The sequence below is a fragment of the Erpetoichthys calabaricus genome, chromosome 4, assembly GCF_900747795.2.
Source record: "Erpetoichthys calabaricus chromosome 4, fErpCal1.3, whole genome shotgun sequence".
Classification (NCBI taxonomy): domain Eukaryota; kingdom Metazoa; phylum Chordata; class Cladistia; order Polypteriformes; family Polypteridae; genus Erpetoichthys; species Erpetoichthys calabaricus.
The window spans coordinates 31,950,477-31,970,373 of NC_041397.2; the positions used below are offsets into that span (position 1 = coordinate 31,950,477).

The window sequence follows — 19,897 nt, forward strand, 5'->3', positions numbered from 1 at the left end:
TCAAGACCCGACTTAATTACTATATATAATTGAGTATAAGTTGAGTGGTATTTAAAATTCTAAGCTATAAATGTATTGTGTCTACTTTAAAGGTCAGTACTCCCCCCTTTTGATTGGGAGAATAGGAGAGAGGGGAAAAAAAAAAAAAACCCACACCACACGCCTTCACTGGCATGCATGACACTGCTTATTCCTTCTTCACTGGGCCATAATCAACTTTAAACTGTTCAAAAGATTTCAAATGTCCCTAAATTGTTCTGTGGAAAATGTACTTCCCCCACCAATTTCAGATGTGTAATCAGACTGTCAGCCATTGAGGTGGAGGGGTTAAAAAAAAAATAAATAAATAAATAAAATCCAAACCCAGGATTTGAAGTAGGCCAAACCAGAGTATATGCAGTAGACCTGTTAGGAACCTCCACCCAATCTAACAAATAACTCTTGAAAGTGCAATGAGTGGCCTTACCTCAAAAGGGAGGACCAATACACCACTAAAACAGCACTGGCAATTGTTTCAACTTCATTGTGTGGACCTTTAAGAGGTCTAGGGTTTTCTTGGGTAAATTCTGGAATTGTTCAATGTTAAATATGTCACACCCTTGCTTTGCAGAACAGTATTAAAAAAAAAAAAAAAAAAAAAAAAAGTTTGAAAGCTGTAACTCCTGACCTCTGACCACCACCAGGCATGGAGCCACGCCTCACACTGGGAGCAGACCGCCAACTCTGGATGGGTCAACTGTGCTTATACCATTACAAAATTCCTGGATTCTCACCTGAACCTTCCTTGGAAATCTGAATAGTCTGAAACAAGCAAGGTACACAGTTTTCAGAAAATGTTTGCAATAAATCCAGACCAAGATAGGGAGTCCCCCAGTATGCTTGCCAACAACTCTTCAACCCTTAAGGATACTCCAGAGGCCATATACAAAAATCAAGGGAAGCTGTACCTAGGTCTAAATAGTGTACTCCTGTTTCACTTCAAGCCTTGTTTGAGAGTCCAATTATATTCTTTGAATCTTGCCCCTTTTTTTGTGCTGAATTATCTATATTGACTCGTGTGACAAGTTACTCAGTGCAATTAATCTTAACTGAGTCCTACAGTTAGGTGGATTGGGGCCATAGCCCACTAGAGGTAAAGCCACCTCCAAATTCAGATTTGGACATTGAAACAGTCCAGGATACTGTCAAAGCATGTACAGCATCTCTGTCCTCTGAAGTTAACACAAGAAACTTCACACCACAAAAAAGTGAAAAAAAAAAAATTGGCTTTATTAAGTTAATGTCTGTCTTGCATAGCATTTCTGAGAATTAACAGGGCTGCAGCAATAACCAAGCAGAGGAGTCCTAAGAATAGGAGGGTCAGCTTGTAAAAAGGAGTACCTGAGGAAGGGGAAAAAAAAAAAAGTTTAAAAATGCCAAATACTTGCTTCAGGAGCCACTCTGCACCCCACACAAAAGTTAAGAAATCCATCTAGATGGTTTAAAAGAAGTGCTTTAAGAAACAAATAGAGCTACATTGTTGACTTACCATAAAAATGAAAATTCTCCGGGTTTAGATTTTCAGACATGGCTACAGGCCCTTCAATGGCTCTCTTAGCAATGTGGGCACTTTTGGGACAAAAACGTCCTGAGCAGTGTTTATCTAAAGCATCAGAAGCAGGGCTTGGCATTACTAGGAACATGGAGGGGGGAGGAGAAGACAAAGAAAGGAGTTAGTTTAATGAACACAACTGCTATCCCAATAGTTGTTTCGGCAACAAATCAGTCTTGAACTTACTTCCTCCATCAAAGCAGCCTTCATTGCAAGCTTGAGATGCCGCTGGGCAAATTTCAGTTGAGCACATGAAGTAAACCTAAAAAAAACATTAAGTGTTTAAATTTGTATTAAGTGATAACCGCCTAGGCTTGTTTTTAAAGGTTTTAAAATGTCAAAATGAAGCAAGCTTAAAAGTTTTGGCTGTAGCTGACCTCTTCATCCAGGCGTTTCCAAGTCCTGGGGTCCAGAAACTGAAATGTTTGGAGGTCAAAGCGACGGATATATTTTGGCAAAGGATACCCCGCTAAATCTTTTAAAATCAAATTGACTGCAGATTCATTATGTGGACACCTGAAACAGAAAGGCACATGGAAATACTTCTGGGGTGGGTCGGGAAGTACACCCAGATTCAACTCTATACTGGCTCGTCAAGAAACTAATGTTCATGTAGATCAAGGTTTCAGTTTGGCTTCAGGCAATGAGATTGCAACCCAAAGCACACAACCAGTACAGCTCAAGATGGAAGTCATAGAAAGTCTCGTCGTCATTTTCTTAAAAGATCAGTTTGGCAGAAATGGCACTTAAGGACCAGGTTTGGCTGTACACTAACAAAATGGTTTCTGGAGGCAACAAAACAAAAATGCTTTCCAGAGGTAAGCAAACGTCAATTTTAAAAGGAGATTCTCCTAATCACAGCCTTGCCTTTAAATATAGGACAAAACATCCACGTTCTATTACAGTATGAAAGGGGGGAGTGGAATGGTTGAGGGGTTACTGTGGAGAGAAAAAAAAAAAAAAAAAAAAAAAGTGGACAACTCCTCAATTAGTCTCTAGCTAGTTTATGTACACGTGGGTGAAGCCTTATTATTCCATTCCTACTTGGTTACATTTTAAAATGGCGACATTAGATGTTTATTGTGGAAAGATAATGGAATTAACTTTCAGAACAGCTCCAGAAAAGAGCATTTACTTCAAGTACTTTGATCACTCTTAAGCAAAATCTTCACTTACCCTTCATAGATGAGTACCCAAGCATTCATTGAAGAACGAGGGTATGCAATGCAGTAATGTACCAGCAACACCACATTAGGTTCAGGTGGGTTTGCAAGTTGGAGTTGCAGGTAGACTTTATTACCCAACAATAAGCTAAGGGGTACCTGGGAATATGGGTAGAATGAAGAGTAGCTTTCATCTGAGAGAGAGAGAGAGAGAGAACGAACAGACCATAGTTAGGGTGTGTCTCTCCCACCATCATTCTTAGTTTCAAATACTACAAGTGAACCTTTAGCAATTCTTAAAGAAACTCCAAGTTGCTCGGAAGAAATGGAAGCAGGAGGAGGAGACACATTCATTACCAAGTAGCCAGTGCTGGTCAGACTTCCTTTGGAGTAGCGACATTCCACCTGGAGACTACAGACACATGTCACATTAGAAGCCTTAAGCCATCAAACACTATGGTGGAAAAAAGGTTAAGCTCTTACCGAAATGGACTGTCTCTTGTAATCAGCCCATATGTTTGCAGCTTGCGTCTGATTAGGCCTTGCACTTCGGCCACATAAATTGTAGTTTCAGCAATGACCTGCATTTAAAGGCTTACCATGAGCTTGCAGTCATTCAAAAATGATTAGCTAAGCCAATTAAAAAAAACAAAAAGGACTTACAAAGACGTAAGTGCCACAGCCAGTCACTGGGAATTTAAAAATGGCAAATTGTGGAGTGCAGATCACAGGGAGACAAGACTTGTTGCCCGAAACCACCAACGTTGCTGGGTCCACTTCAGGTTTACTGGCAGTGCGGTAAACCGCAAAGACAAAGTGGCCATCTGCTGTGCATGCTAGAAGGGGTACAACCAAATTTGGCTCACAAAAAGGCATTGGACTTCACACCCAATTGGTTTTCTCCACCATTCCATTACATACTGTCCATGGGGTAATAACAGTGTGACGTTTCTTCATCCACACAACATCTATTAGCCAAGCAGGAGTGGGGTTTAGCACCAGGAGGACCACAGGTCACTTGTTTATTCCTTGGTAGGTTGCAGCCTAATTAGGGGTACATTGTGTAGTTACAAGATCAAGTCACAGAATCTAAGATTGGCATCCATAAGCTACAGCCAAAACAAGCAAGCCTCATTTTGACGAACAACAGATTTCCACAAATCAACCATTACCTTGATGAGCCACAATCCTCTGTACAGGGCACATCATGTGCTTTTGCAGCTTTTCTCCAGTACTGGTCTGATGAACAATGGTTAACTCATAATGTTTGCCCTGTGCAGATACCAAGATTCATCAAGGATGAATTTCACACAACACCCTTTAAACCTGCAAAACAATTCTCTTACCACAGTCTTGACATGACACCCTTTATAAGCAGCAGTAAAGATGAGCTTTTTAGCTTTCTCCACCAGGCTATACCCACAAGATTTGGGAGCTTGGTTAACCACTACTACCAAGCTGTAAAAGGAATCTATGGTGCAATATCACAAGTCAGTATGAATTCATACAACATTTAGAACCATCCCCTTCACATGGATACTTGCCAACTACTTTAACTTCATTAAGAGGACCCAATGGCAGCTCGATGGACATGTAGTCCTCCAAACAAGACACTCCAGCTTCAATTGGAGAGGGTGCAGGAACAGGACACCTCAAGTGGATCACTGTTCTGTGCCCAGCAAAGGAGGTGTAGATCACGGTTAACACATAATGGTGATCCTAGAAATTTGGGAAGGCAAACCTTCAGACTGCACAAAAAGTCAGATGAGACACCACACTTACACAGCTGCCATCTCACCAATATCTTGACATCACAGGCTGTATAAGGAACGCTGAAATAGATATCCCTCTCCTCTTTGACTAGATGATACCCACATTTACTTGCCAGGCTGACCACCGTTACTTCTTTACCTACTTTGTCTAGATTTAAAATTAGACAAGACAGTAAGGCTAAAATCCCCTCAAGAATTCTAAAAAAGCCATTCAGTTCTTGAACTTGCCTAGGATCTTCACAAGTTGCACAGAGACAGTAGGCAGCCTTGCACTCATTGCAGACTTGTAGCACATTGCTGGAGGAGTCCCAGGCTTTACAGTGACAGGTGTGCTTGGTGTAAAGAGAAGGGGACATTTCATATCCACTACCATGGAGGCTCCTCTAGCAGTCTTATAGTAAACAGTCAGTACGTAATGGTGGTGCTAGAAGACAAAAAGCATGGTTTAAGCCATTAACTCTACAAGCGAGCAGTTTAAATAGGCTTCAATTTAAGGCTGATAGCAGTGTAAAGGGGTAAGGTGGTTGTGGTAGTGGGTGGGCTGAGGCCTATCTCAAGAGAATAACCTTGAAGATGTAGCCCTGAATAACTGCACAGTTGATTAACAAGGAAACCAGAGACCACTTTATTCCAAGCATATGACTCTCCAAAAACTGGAAAGTCAAGTGGGACATCAAAGAATGAAAAAGCCTCCCAGTCCTGGTGACTTGCATTCACTCTCAATCAGACATTATGAAGTTTCCAAGTCCACCATATACTTAATATGCAACATTACAATGAATTGATGTTCAGGAGCGTAGTATCTTAATCCATGAAATTAAAAAAAAAATAAAATAAAACAACCACACACCACTTAACATTTAGAGTATACTGCCATTAATCAGTGACTTGCCAAGTTTGTAATTTAGTAGTCGAAGGGCTCATTTATACTTCATGCTCAGAATGCGTACGCGCCTGCATCATGGCTGCCATGCGTTCATTTGATGCGTCCTCCGAGCAGGTCCTCAGAAATTAACGTGACGCATGCGCGAGTTGCAGTACCAGTAAAAAGTCTGGGGGCGCAGTGTGCTAAAAGTTGGAATGGGACGTCAGAGTCTCAGTTTACTATCTATATGGGACAGCAAGCTGCTTTGTGGATCCTACGAGATCAGTGTGCGCACTTCGATGTTTGATAAATGGTTTGATGTGGTGAAGCAAAATGCCGACATACAGATGTATTTGTGGTGCTTTTATATTCAAGCGTTGCTTATTCCCCGATTTAAAATGTATCGTGTCATTACAGTCTCACATACCGTCTTCTGTGCCGTCTTTTTCTAGGGCTTCCTCTAGTCCTGACAGCAGCGGATCGCCAGCAATAGATCACCACACTGAGCACATTAAATGTATGATATTCCAACTCTGCACATTTAGAATCCTTAGATTCATACTTTATATCACTTTCATGATGAAAAGCATTAAAGTATGTATATTACATTTTACAGATAAATGGTTAATTTCGTTTAAATAATGAATACTGTTAATTACACACATGGGGCAACAGTGGCGGAGCGTTAGCGCTGCTGTCTTGCAGGGAGTCACGCTGCCGATATTCCCTGCCTGGAGTTTACAGGTTTTCCTGCTGGGTTTCCTCAGTGTGCTCCAGTTTCCTTCCAAAGATATGCAGATTTGGTGCCAATAAAATAACGCAAGTGTATGTGTGTGCTTGTATTCACCTTGCGATGAGCAGAGGCCTCGTCCAGGGATTGTTTCTCACTCTTGCCCAATGCTTGCTGGAATGGACACATCCCTGGATTTAATCAAGAAACACCCTTTTCAGAGATATTGTGGTAAGGTGTCATCGGAATTTAATGGGTGCTCTAGGCAATTCACAACACAGAAGCCGAACATGTTCTCACCGTGATAATATCTCGCACTGCCACCTGGCGGATTCCTCCAGATTTACGTAAAGTATGCGCACAAGTATAAACACTACAACGCTTGCGTAGCAGGAGCATCCGCTGCAGCATGCATTGCGTGAAGTATAAATCCGGCCTCAAGATCTAATCTTGTACGATTAGCTACCGTGGCTGTCAGTGTCTGTCCAGAATTTTAAATCACCTGTAGCTCGCAAACCATTTGACCTATTGACCTGGAATTTGGTATACACTATGCGACCTCTACTGTCTGCTTTTGGGAGGATTTACTACTCTTGATTTTATTGTAGAAATCTGCTCTCGGCAGCAGGGCAGCTGTGCAGCGCATGCGTACAGGCGCTGTTCTGATCCCTACTAGCTTCTCCGTCACTTCTCCTACCTCTCCATATCTCAAATCATTGAGGCAGATAGCGAGGATGCCATCTAGCTACCGCCTTTGCTGTCACTTCCTCTACCACTTCATATTTTAAGCTGGCACTTAAGTGTTCAAGTGTTTTTTCAAAAAACACAAACTACAACACCATACTAAAACTGCAACAAATGTGAAAAGATGCTGACAGAAGAAGAGAAGCAGCAGGCAACTAGAGTGGAGAAAAGAGCTGCTCATCAACCTCTGAGCAAACGAATGCTAAACGTACAGAGTATGAAAACTAAGTTACATATAGTCCACCGTTACTGGTAATTACATGATGTGGAGCACAAGTGGTTAGTATAGTACTTAAGGACTCAGTTCTATTTAAGAGTTTCTGCTTTAGTCATGATAAAACACCAAAAAGCAACTAACCACAATGGACACATCACAGGCAGTGTAGAGTGCACTAAAGGAGACATAGTTGGGACCCTTCTGCACAGCATAGCCACAGTGTCCAGGAGAAGCAATGGCAGACACTTTCTGCAGGTTTTTATCTAGGAGAGAGGGTGGAAAAATTAGGGTTACATTTACTTTTTGGGGGTCTTTAAGCTTGGGTAGGTGCAAGAGATAAACCCAAAAAATTACCAAGAACTTTAACATCTTCTGTATAACCATTAGGCAATAGGACCGTCATACCGGAGGATCCACAAACCACTTTAGGCAGAGAAGCTGGAACAGCAGTGATCGTTACGGGAAGATCTTGAGTAGGACAACGCATTGTTAAAGACCTCCACATCCCACCAGCAGGATTGTAGAGGACTTCCAGAACATAATGGCCACCCTGTTGAACATGCATTTTGCTCAATAAGCTTTAAGGAAGTTCAAATACACCAATTTCCACCACCACCAACTTACCTGAAGACTAACATGACAGCCTTTGTAGGGTATGGAAAAAGTCACATGGCCAAGAGCTTTAATCAGTGTGTACCCACAAGCTTTTGGGACTTTCACAACTGGAATTTGTTCAGAATCACCTGCATTGATAAGCAGACAGTTCTAGTCACCCACCGCTGTAGATTGACGTGATGGGGGTGGGGGTGGGAGAGAGTCGCTGCTACTTGCCAATTAACAGAATATCCTTGAGTGATTCAACAGGAAGTTCCACCATCATGCTTAAAGATTTACAAGCTATAGGGAGAGGCAAAGGCTTGATTGCAGATGTTGCGGTTGTAGTAGTGTCTGGCAAATCGGCACCAGTTGTTGGGCACCTCATTTGCACTCTCATTTGTGACCCTCTTTTAGCCTTGTAAATTACCGTAAGCAAGTAGAAGCCACCCTAAAACAAGAAAGCTAAACTATAGCATTAGGACAGTCAACATGGTCTTCCAAATTTTGGGATTTTCCAAACATCTTGCTGGTTCCTTCACCATTGAGGTAAGCTGGACAACAATTCAATCAAAACCGAGGCAACCAAAAACCCCATAAAACCACCCATGCTTCAGATAAATGGTACCTACAGAAATTCTGACATCACAAGATTTGTATTGTGCAGTGAAGGACAGTTGATGGTTTCTTTTCCCCAGTATGTAGCCACAACTTTTAGGACGAGTAACTACTACCACTTCCTTGTAATGTTTATCTAAAAAGAAACGATCAGAATTCAGCATGGAAGCAATATTTTATTTAATATCTACCACTCATTGGGGTTCTACTCACCAATTACATGAACCTCTTCCAAATCACCATCAGGGAGGTTAGTTGTCATGTTAGATCCTTTGCAAATCACAGCACTTGAAGGGATATGTGTGGTTATCCTAGTGAACGTTGTGATTGTTGGAGGAGACGGCTTAATTACTGGACATCTCATGGTTACAGGGCTCTGAACTCCATGAGCAGCCACATATAACACCGTCACAATATAAGTATTGTGCTTGTTTGAATGGGGGATTGGGGGATGGGGATGAGAGAAGAAAAGAAAAAAAGTTACAAAATGGTTATGGGGAGCATTAAGATCCACTTGATCAAGCCATACAGAAGGGGCTGGGTTGCATCCCACAAAAGTAGAAATCAGCAAGATTGTGTGTCTAAACACTTGACAAGCTTACATTCTTACCCATATATAAACATCACATGCATCATAGGGTACTTTCAAGACAATCTTTCTCCTAACTCTCCTTAAAACGTAGCCACATTCTGGAAGGGCCTGGTATACAGCAACCGTTTCATTGAAAGATACTGGAGAACAAAATATGTTCACATCACCAAAAGTCCTTCAGAAGAGGGAGAGAGTCTACAAAGGCTAAAAAATTGCCTACCTATTTTCACCTGATCTAGAGGTCCATCGGGTAAGGCCACACTCATGCTAGACTCTCCACAGGTCACAGGAGGGCCTGGGCTATAAGGCTTGGAGAGGGTAGTGGTCATAGTAGTTATTGGGACACCAACTGGGCAACTCATTGTCAAAGACATTATAGACCCTCCAGTTGGTTTGTACAGCACAGTCAAGACATAATTATTGTTCTGAAAGGAAGGACAAACCTACATTTGAAAACAGTTTTAGAGAAACCCACCTTTACAGTACGTGGTCAGGTTTACTTGCAGATTAAAATGTTTACTGTGGAATCCATACCTTAAGTCTAGTTTCCCCCCCAGCAAGATTAAACAAACTTAACCAGCAAACTACCACCTTACCAAGATATTGATGTCACATGCTGTGTATTTAACAACAAAGAAGAGAGATCCTCGCTTTCTTTCTAGTGCATATCCACACCCTTGCGGCGTCCGTGTTACAGGAATCACTTCATGAGCAAGATCTGTACATGTAAAACCAGCAGTTAGAAACCTCAAGCTACAGTTGCTAATTAAAACTTGCCAGAACCCACCTATTATCTGAATAGCATCAAAAGAGCCATCTGGAAGCACTGCTGTCATGCTGGTAGAGCTGCAAATCACAGTAGGTTTTTTAGAGACCGTGAATATTGTGGTTCTGGAGGGCATAGTAGTAATCGTAGTCAGCCCATAATCCCCAAAGGTAGTTGGGCATTCCATCTGGACAGCTATTGCTGGTCCACTTGAAGGCTGGTATATTATTTCAAGAACATAGGAGCCACCCTAAAAAGAAGCAAAATAAAAAAAAAAATAAAAACCACCTCAAAAAAAAAAAAAAAAAAAGGTGTAACCTATCAAATCTTAGTTTGTTAAATCCACTTGGTTACAACTCCTGACTGTTCATTACAACCCACTGTAATGGCCAAGACACTTACCAAAATCTGCACATCACACGCTTGATAAAGGGCAGTGAGCTGCAGGTTTCCTCTGGTTTTTACCAATGTATATCCACAGCTTGAAGGTTGTTGGGTCACAGCCACTTGCTCACCAAGAGCATCTAATAAAAGATAGTGTTAGGTGCTTGCCCATTGGGGTGGGTTAGTATAAACTGAACTACTCACCTATGACACTAACAGACTGTGGAGAGCCATCAGGCAAAGTGACCATCATACTAGAACTGCGACAGATTACAGTGGGAGTAAAACCCTTTGTGGTAAGTGTGCTGGTGGTAGACGGCATCTTAGTAGGTGTGGGTACTTTGATTGGGCATCTCATGGTCACAGACATCTCCATACCCCCATAAGGTGTGTACAGTACATTCAGAACGTAATTATTTCTCTGAAAAAGGTGGCAAAAATTAGATGCAAGAATAGGCCCCAACTGCAATATTCTAGGTACCAAAGAATCAGTTCCTCCACAACTGTTACTAGCACCTCTGTATGCATTTCAGGTTTTTGCCAGTCACAGATTTTATACACTTACCAAAATTCTTATGTTACAGGAGGTATAAAGGGCAGAAAAGGCAAGATTGATCGGCCTTTTCTCCAGCAAGTACCCACAGTCTCTAGGAGCCTGAACCACAGGCAATGCCTCATTCTTCTGGTCTGAGGGTGAAGGTGCAGATGTAAAATATGCTTGTTAGGCAAAGAGGTTATCAGTACAAAAAGAGGCTTACCTATTACTTTGACATCATTTATGGAGCCCGTTGGAAGCAACATCATCATGTTTGAAGCTTTGCAGATCAGAATAGGAGCACTAGGTGTGGTCCAAATGCTGCTAGTTGGAGCTAGTGTAGTTGGAAAAAGGGATCCAGTAGTAGGACACTTCATAGGAACCTTTGTTTTTGCACCACTTGGAGTTTTATAGACCACCAGAAGAACATAAAAGCCACCCTGAAAGGATAAAGCGCCTAGCATCTTTGAACTACAGGACCAAGTTGATCTAGAGGTTCTTGCGCAAGTACATTTTGACCTGGCAAAAGGTCTTACCTTTATTTGAACATCACATGCCGTGTATAAGGAGGCAAAGACCAGTTGCTTGTATTGTTTTACAAGTGTGTAGCCACAGCTTTTGGGTGCAGTAATGACAGGCACCTCTCTGTGAAGTTTATCTGAAAACGGGTTTTGGGGGGAGAATTGTAATTTATGAAGTGGAGTAACAATATGCAAAATGTGTTTTAACCTCACCTATTATTTTAACATTTTCTGGGGCACCGCCTGGTAGAACCACCATCATGCTAGACCCTCTGCAAAGTGTTTTGGGTGGAGCAATGGAAGTTGTAGGTTTTGTGGTAGTGATAGTAGTAGTAGCAGCAGTGGTGGGTTGCGTTTGCTCAACAACTGGACAGCTCATGGTCACAGCCTTCTGGGGATGTCCATAAGGTTGGTATAGCACAGTCAAGATGTATCTGTTATACTGAAAGAACAAGAACTCCTCTAAATCAGGGAGGCCACCTATCACAACCATCTTTTCGTTATACAGACTCCTGGAGATGGTCCTAATTAGTAGGCAGTAATCTAATGGTGCAGTTCTCCAGGTTCTTTATACTAACCCCAAATGGAAATGGATTTGCTGCTATTTACCATACCTGAACATACACATCACATGCGTTATATGGAGTGCTGAAAATGATCTTTCCACCTGCTTTTCTTAGCGTATAGCCACACTCATTTGGAGCCTGGTTCACAGCCATACTTTGATTGAAGAAATCTTGGGAGGGTAGACAACACACCAATAAAAGAGGACACGATTCCTACATCAGTTCAAGAAGTTTCCCACCCAACCACATCTTAAAGCTCACCTGTTATTTTAACTTGACTAAGCAACCCAGCAGGCAATATCACTTTCATGCTGAATTCTTGACAAATCACTAAAGGGTTACTGAGCGTCACTGGCATGGTTGTAGTGGTCGATGTGGTTGTTGGTGGTTGAAGGACTGGGCATTGCATGGTCACAGATGTTTCAACTCCACCAGAAGGTGTATACAGCACACTCAGGATGTAGAATCGATTCTAAAATGTAAATAAAAAAACCCTTTTGAACAAGAGGCTCTGAGCTCAAAACTAGTATTGATAGATTTGTGAACCAGGAATAGCACATCTAGTAGATTAGAGAAAAAACTTACATCAATTGTACATAAATTTGTGAGATTCTGTTAACTAACTCAGTGTTTATATTAATGGCTGAGGAAAAAAAAAAAAAAAAAAAAAATGCTCATGCTGTCATAGTGAAACCCAACTTTGCTTATACTCAACACTGGCACCAACTGAAGCAAATTCGATCAATTTTTATAAGCATGCTTTTGGATGTTGTGTCCATTACCTAGCTGTATGCTCACAAGTATGCAACACTCTTCCTCCAACACCCCCCCCCCCCCGAGCTTCCACCTGTTCAACTTTTATATCTGAAGCCTGCAAGGCCAAACTGAGAACATAATGTCCATTCTGTTCAGAAACCAAAAATTTAGGTCAACCCACAGATAGTGGTATTTGAAAGGCCTCAAATCTGGCAGGAAGAGAGCGCGTCAACATTCAAGGCCTCTTAGGAGTTACACAAAAGTCACCCCAAACTAGTGATCATGCCACAAGCTAGGCTGCAGAGTTTATGGTGCCAATAGCATGGTCACCTCAGAGGTCAATTTTCACCTCCCAGCTACAAACATTAAGAGTATCAGACAACAGTAAGTACTCCTATTCAAAACAAACCCTGAAGTCAGAGACTAAATGACCTTTAAGATTCATCAGGTCGGTTTCCCCAGAGTCTGCCTAGGTCTTAAATTCAATCTCAATTCCAGACTGGTGTCTGTCAAGCCCAAGAATTAAAAACCCACCTTAATTCGGACATCACAAGATGTGTATTGTGCAGTCAGGAGGAGGCCTCCAGGTTTTCTTCTGAGCACATAACCACACCTTGAAGGAAGCTGGTTAACTGGCACTGCTTCATTACTATTATCTATATACAGAACACCCAGATATTAAAACAAAAACTTGGCTTAATCATGGCTTTTAGTGTAATACTCAAGTAGAGGCTTTACCTAGAATAAAAACATCTGTTTGAGAGCCTCCAGGAAGCATCACACTCATTGTGAAGGGGTTACAGGTAATATGAGGTGCACTGGGTGTACTTTTCACTACACTAGTAGGAGGGATGGATGTAAATAACCCAGCATCTCCAGAAGAGGTGGAACACTTCATATACACCTTCATTTGCTGCCCATTTTCAGTTGTATAATAGATAGTCAGCACATAGAAGCCACCCTAAAAAGGGAACACTGATTTAAAGAATAACCTGAATTTGGAAAAGAAAATACAAATCCCACACAATTACAAAATTGCTGCCCGAGAGGTACTACTACACTTGACAAAACTTACCACAATGCGTACATCACAAGCTGTATATGGAGTTATGAATACAGGATGTATGAAACCTATCACAAGCTTGTACCCACAGCTCACTGAAGCATTTGCCACAGCTACTTCTTGGTGAAATCTATCTAAAAAACCCAGAATAATTTTTTATATTTTTATATTATAAAAACACACACACGAGTGGATTAATAACATCCAGAATAATTCAAACATAAGACTTACCAATTATTTTGACACTGTTGAGCAAGGCCTTGGGTAGTGTTACCATCATGTTAGTTTCACTACACATCACATTTGAAGGACCAGGTGCTGGCATGGGTGTGGAAGTTGGTTGATATCTTGGTGTGGTACTTTTACTAGTAAAAGGACTTGGGACTGTAGTCTGTATCACATCACCAACTGGACATCTAAGGGTAATGGACATCTGCACGCCTCCAAAAGGTTGGTAAAACACCACAAGTACATAGTCACCCTCCTACACAAAATTACAGAAGTGCTTTTCAATGACTTGTTTAAAAGTCTGCCAGTTCACACAAGCTCCAACACTAAAAAGGAACAGATTTTGACAACTGCACTGGCTATTAAAGTCTAAAGCCTAAAACCCCAGACTTTCAGGGCACTAACATACTACAGGGAACAAAACCACTTTTACAGCACAATATTTTTAGCATTTATTAAAAAATTCCATACAAGCAAGTCAAGTTTAACAACTAGGTTTGAAACTAAATCAACCCCCACCCATGAAGAAAGCTAGGCCAGCAGAGTTTTAAAAAAAAGTAGTAAGAAGAGGGAGAGAATCCACTACCTCAACTTAAATGTTTATTCTAAAATGTTGATTAGATCCTGCCAGGTTTTGAAAGTTTTTACAGATCCTCCAAAAACAGAATTAGATTCTCAGAATTAGGCAGGTTTTGTTTAGCAAAGTTTCTAATTTGAAGGTAGTGAAAAAAATGGGTTACTGGAAAGTTAACTTTAGAGTATAATTGAACATGGACAATGTCTTCGCATCCTACGAACAGATCTCCTAGTCATTTAATCCCAAAGGTTTTCCAGACATTAACTGAACGTTTGAGAGGGAGGAAAGAGGGAAGAAAAAAGTGGTTCTTGTGCAGAGGTGCCACAGATAAAAGCCATCTTAAAATGCTTCCTACATTGGTTTCATATTCCGAGTGAGTGAAGCACTATTGGGTTGTTAGTATATTGGCAATGACTTGTACTTATTGGGGTACAAAGCAAGGAATAAAAAAGTACTGCAGGATTAAATTTTTATTGTGGACCAAGCCTGTGTTATGCTCATCTGTGTGTGTTAATGTCCAGGTTTATAGCTTGTATATTTGCCACCCAGTAATAAAATCAAAAGTTGGGTAGAGCCATGCCACCTTCTGCCATAGATATTTTTAGGCTTGCACTTTGAGGTTATGGCTGAATCTAATTTCTTAAATTAGATGAATATCCTTCTTAAGATATGGTTTTCTATTTCAAAACATGCCAATATACATCTTATATATACTGATGCGCTGTGCAAGAAAGGACAAAGCCGGTTATACTTCCTTAGAAGGCTGGCTTCCTTCAACATCTGCAATAAGATGCTGCAGATGTTCTATCAAACAGTTGTGGCGAGCGCCCTCTTCTACGCAGTGGTGTGCTGGGGAGGCAGCATTAAGAGGAAAGACGCCTCACGCCTGGACAAACTGGTGAGGAAGGCAGGCTCTATTGTTGGCATGGAGCTGGACAGTTTAACATCTGTGGCAGAGCGAAGGGCGCTCAGCAGGCTCCTATCAATTATGGAGAATCCACTGCATCCACTAAATAATGTCATCTCCAGACAGAAGAGCAGCTTCAGTGACAGACTGCTGTCACTGTCCTGCTCCACAGACAGATTGAGGAGATCGTTCCTCCCCCAAACTATGCGACTAATTCCACCAGGGGGGGTAAACGTTAATATTTAACATTATACATAGTTATTGTCTGTTTTTTTCACCTGTATTATCATTCTTTAATTTAATATTATTTATTGTATCAGTATGCTGCTGCTGAAGAATGTGAATTTCCCATTGGGATTAATAAAGTATCTATCTTAATGTTAATTCATCCAGCTGAAGTGAGATGAAGGGTAGACCATTTATGCAAGTCTTGCTTATACTCTTGCCCCCCCCCCCCCCCCATCATACAGATGGCAAAAATGGTTGATAAAGAGCTTTGTTTACTTGTGATTTTTACCCTCTAGGTATTTAATCTGATCTGCGATGATAAAACGGACCGAAAAAAAAAATTTAAAAAAATCTTGAAATTGTTAGTACTGTTAGGACTGCAGGCACAGTATTTTGTGGATTCGATATATACAGTACCATATCTGCATATAGTGAAATTCTGCTCATGTCCTTCTCTACTCAAGTCATGAAACTAGCTTAATTACAGACCATCTTAAAATTTCAACATACTGTATATACCCCACCAGTCATAGTACCAACAAGTGTCAATCCATTATATGGACAATGAACAACACCCTCTAGTATCCATCCAGTCCTGTTATAGGGAAGCAAAGCTAAGTCAAGCTAATCAAAAAAAACTAACTGGGTGAAACTTCAGACTTTAAACAGTGAGAAATGTTACACCCCCCCCCCCCCCCCAAGAATACCCATCCATCCAACATCTAATTGGCTGGAGAACCATGCAGGTCTGTTAATAAATAACTAACTAGGATATTGGAACTAAAAGCTAGTCAGCCTGTAGCCTCACTACAGTCAGGTCACACAACTAGCCAAACCAACATGCTGATGTTACCTGCAGATAAAGAATTCAGGAGTCTACACAAAAGTACCTAGGCCATAACTAATCCTGAAATCTAGAGCTCAGTGTCCTACCATTTACAGGAGATTGAGAATGGGTTTGGCGATTACAGAACACAAATGGGATAAAAGTTACCTCAACAGAAACATCACAGGAGTCATATGGAACAGTAAAAACAATCTTCCCTTTCACTTTCCTCAGCACATACCCACATTCTGGAGAAACTGCGCTCACAGATACTGCTTCACCAAGCAAGTCTGAAAAAGGAAAAAGTTAACCACACACATGGATTTGTATAGTTAGGAAAACAGATTTGACTGTCCATTTCAAGACTCTCACCAATTAATTTGACTTGATCTGTAGGCCCATCTGGTAGTATTGCTATCATGCTTTTAGCCCTGCAAGTCACAGAGATTGGGGTGGAAGGCTTTGTAGGTGGAGCAGTTGTTGGTACCTTAACTGGACATCTCATGGTCACAGATTTCCATGGATTACCAGCAGATTTGTATAGCACCGTCAGTACATAATGGTGATGCTGCAAAATTCAAGTTAAGCTTTAAATACAACTGGATACAGAGAGTCCAAAAAGCTTACAGTCAAAATAAGAAAGCTGCCCATCTTCCCCATACATACTGTACATCCGGAAGACCAAAAAAAAAAAAAAAATTCCTCACCTGAATGTTGACATCACATGCATCATAAAGAGCTGATAAAATTAGGCTTCCATCATGTTTGGTCACTGTGTATCCACACGAACGATTCACCAGAACTCCCCCACTGGCCATGTCTGTAACCAACAATCATATTACAACCCACCCAGACCGTCAGTCCAAGGTTTATCCTAACACACTTACCAAGTATTTGAATTTCATAGTGCAAACCAGGCAATACCAGCATCATGCTGGTTGCTCGACAGAAAACAATGGGGGATGGAGGAATAGTGGTGGGCTTCTGGGAAGTTAGCGGATGAAGGGTGGTGAAGCCAAAGTCTCCAGAAGCAGTTGGGCATTTCATATTCACTACCAGTTGAGGACCAACTTTGGGTGCATAGATTACAGTGAGCACATAAAAACTACCCTGGAGAAAAGAAAATCCAGATCTTGATCCAATACCACCTACCTCTCATTAGTACAAGCCACTTTTAAAAAAAAAAAAAAAAAAAAAAAAAAAAAACACACCCTACAGCACTTACAGGATTTAAAAATTTTAAAAGCCTACTTACCAAAATTTTTACATCACACGCTTGGTATGAAGTTGTGAAGGAAAGATAGTTGTATCCTTTCTCCAGTAAATAGCCACAGCTTCTTGGTTGAGACACCACCTGTGCCTCATACCCAGAGGTATCTACAGATACATGAAGGAATTTAATAACCTCAGACTTTCTGGAGCCACACATTTGACTCATCCAAACTACTCACTTATGATATTGACCCAGTCAGGAGACCCATTTGGCAGAATCACCCTCATGTTGGAGCTTCCACAGATCACAGTGGGTTGACTGCTGGGAGTCATGACAGTGGTAGTAGTAGGTACGCTTGGTGCCACAACAGGACAACTCATGGTCAGAGACAATTCTGTACTCTTAGCTGGCGTGTACAGAACAGTGAGCCAATACATAGTATGCTGCCAAAATAAATTAAATTATACAAGTTATATGTAGCCTACTTTATATATAAAAACACCACCACCACACACCACTCAAGTCAAGTAGGACAGGACCAGTGCAACTCACCTTCACAGTAACATCACAAGATGTGTACCGGACAGTCAAAGTAATCTTTCCATGTCCCTTTACTAGGCTATAGCCACACTCCACAGGAGCCTGGTTCACAATCAATTCTTCATTAAATAGATCTGAAGAATTTAAAAACCAAGATGAGCAACTTCAAAAATCCAGGCTACCTTCTATCCCACCCCCTAAGAACTTACCTATTATTTTGATCTTATTTAGATTGCCATCAGGTAAGACTGCATTCATGCCATCATCTTTGCAAATTACTGAAGAGCTGTCTGTGGTCACTACGAGGACCGGACATCTTAAGGTTATATACTTCTTTGGCCCATGAGTTAGTTTATAGCCTACTGTCAAAACATAGTTGCCATGCTAAAAAGAACCAGACAAGCTACCATTACTAAGTAACACCTATTAGTCACCAAAATTTAAACCAAACCATACCATATTATACTGTGGACCACCATTGTCCACAGGATGGACAGGGTGTGAGAGAATCCCCACCACCCCTGCACACTGCTACCATACCATGGAGGCCTGTACTCCCTCAAGAGTAGGTCTCCATGCAACTCCAACCACAGCTCCAAAAAGCCATTTCAAATCAGACCATTAATTCACATCCTAATTTCTGCATACTCTACCAGCTTCAAGAGAAGCCTCAAGGCAAAAATTCTAAAACTCCATGTATAGGTCACTCTTAAAGCCTACCCCAATACACAAAATGGAAAGAAACCTATTTCACTGTGCAAACTGTCACCTCCCAGAAGTTTTAGTCAAACCACACATTCGCAACACAAACCTTCCATATTCAAGAATAAAAAAGTGCAGTCAGTCAAGGCAACAAACGAAATCTTGTCCTTAGTGAGCAGGTAACCCAAGGAAACTTCCTACTGTAAAAATTCAGTGGCAAGTACAGTTTAATGTGCACACCACACTTTTAGAACTTCTTAAAGGACTCTCCTTACCAACCAGAGTGAAGATCTGACCCCAAAAAAGGAGGAAAGCTTACCTCAATGGAAACATCACAAGCACCATAAAGACTAGTGAAGTTTATTTTTCCATGACTCCTAACCAGTTGGTAGCCACAATAACTTGTCACACTGTCCACTTGCACTTCTTGGCCAAAAGCATCTTTTTGGGGTGGAGAAAAAAAAACCCCACAAACAAGTAAGTTAGAACCATAGCTGAACCATTTAGAAAAGAAAAATAAAATTTGAAACACTTACCTTTGACTGTAATCTCATCAAGATTAGTGTCTGGTAACATCACAGTCATACTGGCATTTTTGCAAGCCACATATGGAAGGGGTTTTGTTGGCACAGTAGCAGGTGGAGTTGGCTGCCCTGGATATACTTGAACTGGGCATTTCATCTGCAGCCAGAATTTCCCTCCACCAATGGATCTATACATCACTGTCAGAGAATAATGACCATCCTAGCAAGGAGGAAATATTTTTAACACACCAAAATGAGGTCTTTTAGAGTCTATAGGGACAAACATTTGGATCCCCAAATAAACCTGTCTTGCATAACTAGACATCAAGACTAGTTGAAAGATTATATAAAAAGGGTCCCATTAGAGTTAGGAGTCATTGGATAACAAAAAACCACCACACACACACCAGCCTGGGGAAGAAGTCAGTCAAATAATGCAGGTAGCTTTGGAGTCTCTGGAGATTCTGTCCATTAACAGCTCCTAGTGTCACCACCCTTTGAGCATGGTGGGCTGAAGACTATGAAAGTCTACCAAGAAACAGTAAAGGGAAATCCTTTTTGCAGCATTCACATTCCCACTTGGGACATATGGAAATTCACTTGTTACTGTGAGGCTTACAGAGTGTTTTAGGGTTGAATACATAAGCTGCAAAGACAGTCAGGCTTCCATCAAAG

General features: G+C 41.2%; 3 protein-coding genes across 3 annotated transcripts; all 3 read right to left on the reverse strand.

The window, feature by feature from the left end:
• Positions 1-1,267: 1,267 nt before the first annotated feature.
• LOC127527429 (zona pellucida sperm-binding protein 4-like) lies at positions 1,268-4,244 on the reverse strand. The gene is made up of 11 exons (XM_051926150.1): positions 4,101-4,244; positions 3,927-4,026; positions 3,676-3,798; positions 3,418-3,590; positions 3,238-3,335; positions 3,039-3,166; positions 2,768-2,948; positions 1,969-2,107; positions 1,778-1,853; positions 1,529-1,672; positions 1,268-1,380 (listed from the first exon to the last, which is right to left on the reverse strand). Exons 2-11 carry the CDS (start codon positions 3,961-3,963, stop codon positions 1,277-1,279), a joined length of 1,203 nt encoding a protein of 400 aa, XP_051782110.1. The 5' UTR covers positions 3,964-4,026; positions 4,101-4,244; the 3' UTR covers positions 1,268-1,276.
• A 1-nt stretch (position 4,245) lies between these two features.
• LOC127527424 (uncharacterized) lies at positions 4,246-7,820 on the reverse strand. Its single transcript, XM_051926143.1, has 6 exons — positions 7,707-7,820; positions 7,437-7,632; positions 7,224-7,345; positions 4,755-4,950; positions 4,553-4,674; positions 4,246-4,473 (listed from the first exon to the last, which is right to left on the reverse strand). The coding sequence occupies exons 2-6, from the start codon at positions 7,585-7,587 to the stop codon at positions 4,246-4,248; spliced, it is 819 nt and encodes a 272-aa protein (XP_051782103.1). The 5' UTR covers positions 7,588-7,632; positions 7,707-7,820.
• An 80-nt stretch (positions 7,821-7,900) lies between these two features.
• On the reverse strand, positions 7,901-19,434 carry LOC114649926 (uncharacterized). The gene is made up of 29 exons (XM_028799300.2): positions 19,235-19,434; positions 19,018-19,139; positions 18,206-18,380; positions 18,009-18,130; positions 17,695-17,899; positions 17,499-17,620; positions 17,131-17,353; positions 16,951-17,063; positions 16,616-16,811; positions 16,412-16,533; positions 13,709-13,961; positions 13,490-13,611; positions 13,153-13,375; positions 12,949-13,070; positions 11,920-12,130; positions 11,707-11,828; positions 11,306-11,534; positions 11,108-11,229; positions 10,795-11,011; positions 10,602-10,723; positions 10,241-10,457; positions 10,055-10,176; positions 9,674-9,902; positions 9,483-9,604; positions 9,107-9,311; positions 8,905-9,026; positions 8,508-8,721; positions 8,309-8,430; positions 7,901-8,127 (listed from the first exon to the last, which is right to left on the reverse strand). The coding sequence occupies exons 1-29, from the start codon at positions 19,416-19,418 to the stop codon at positions 7,906-7,908; spliced, it is 4,902 nt and encodes a 1,633-aa protein (XP_028655133.2). The 5' UTR covers positions 19,419-19,434; the 3' UTR covers positions 7,901-7,905.
• Positions 19,435-19,897: the final 463 nt, after the last annotated feature.

Coding starts and splice junctions, on each gene's coding strand:
- LOC127527429 (XM_051926150.1), bottom strand. CDS start 3,963: ATGATGTGCCCTGTACAGAGGATTGTGGCTCATCAAG. Junction 2,949..3,038: donor TTCTTTAAGAATTGCTAAAG/GTTCACTTGTAG, acceptor TCTCTCTCTCAG/ATGAAAGCTACTCTTCATTC. Junction 2,108..2,767: donor TGGGTACTCATCTATGAAGG/GTAAGTGAAGAT, acceptor TTTCTGTTTCAG/GTGTCCACATAATGAATCTG.
- LOC127527424 (XM_051926143.1), bottom strand. CDS start 7,587: ATGTGGAGGTCTTTAACAATGCGTTGTCCTACTCAAGATCTTCCCGTA. Junction 4,675..4,754: donor GCAACTTGTGAAGATCCTAG/GCAAGTTCAAGA, acceptor TTTTAAATCTAG/ACAAAGTAGGTAAAGAAGTA. Junction 4,474..4,552: donor CCTGTGATGTCAAGATATTG/GTGAGATGGCAG, acceptor CCAAATTTCTAG/GATCACCATTATGTGTTAAC.
- LOC114649926 (XM_028799300.2), bottom strand. CDS start 19,418: ATGTATAGATCCATTGGTGGAGGGAAATTCTGGCTGCAGATGAAATGC. Junction 18,381..19,017: donor CTTGTGATGTTTCCATTGAG/GTAAGCTTTCCT, acceptor GGTTCTTTTTAG/CATGGCAACTATGTTTTGAC. Junction 16,534..16,615: donor AGATCAAGTCAAATTAATTG/GTGAGAGTCTTG, acceptor TTCCTTTTTCAG/ACTTGCTTGGTGAAGCAGTA.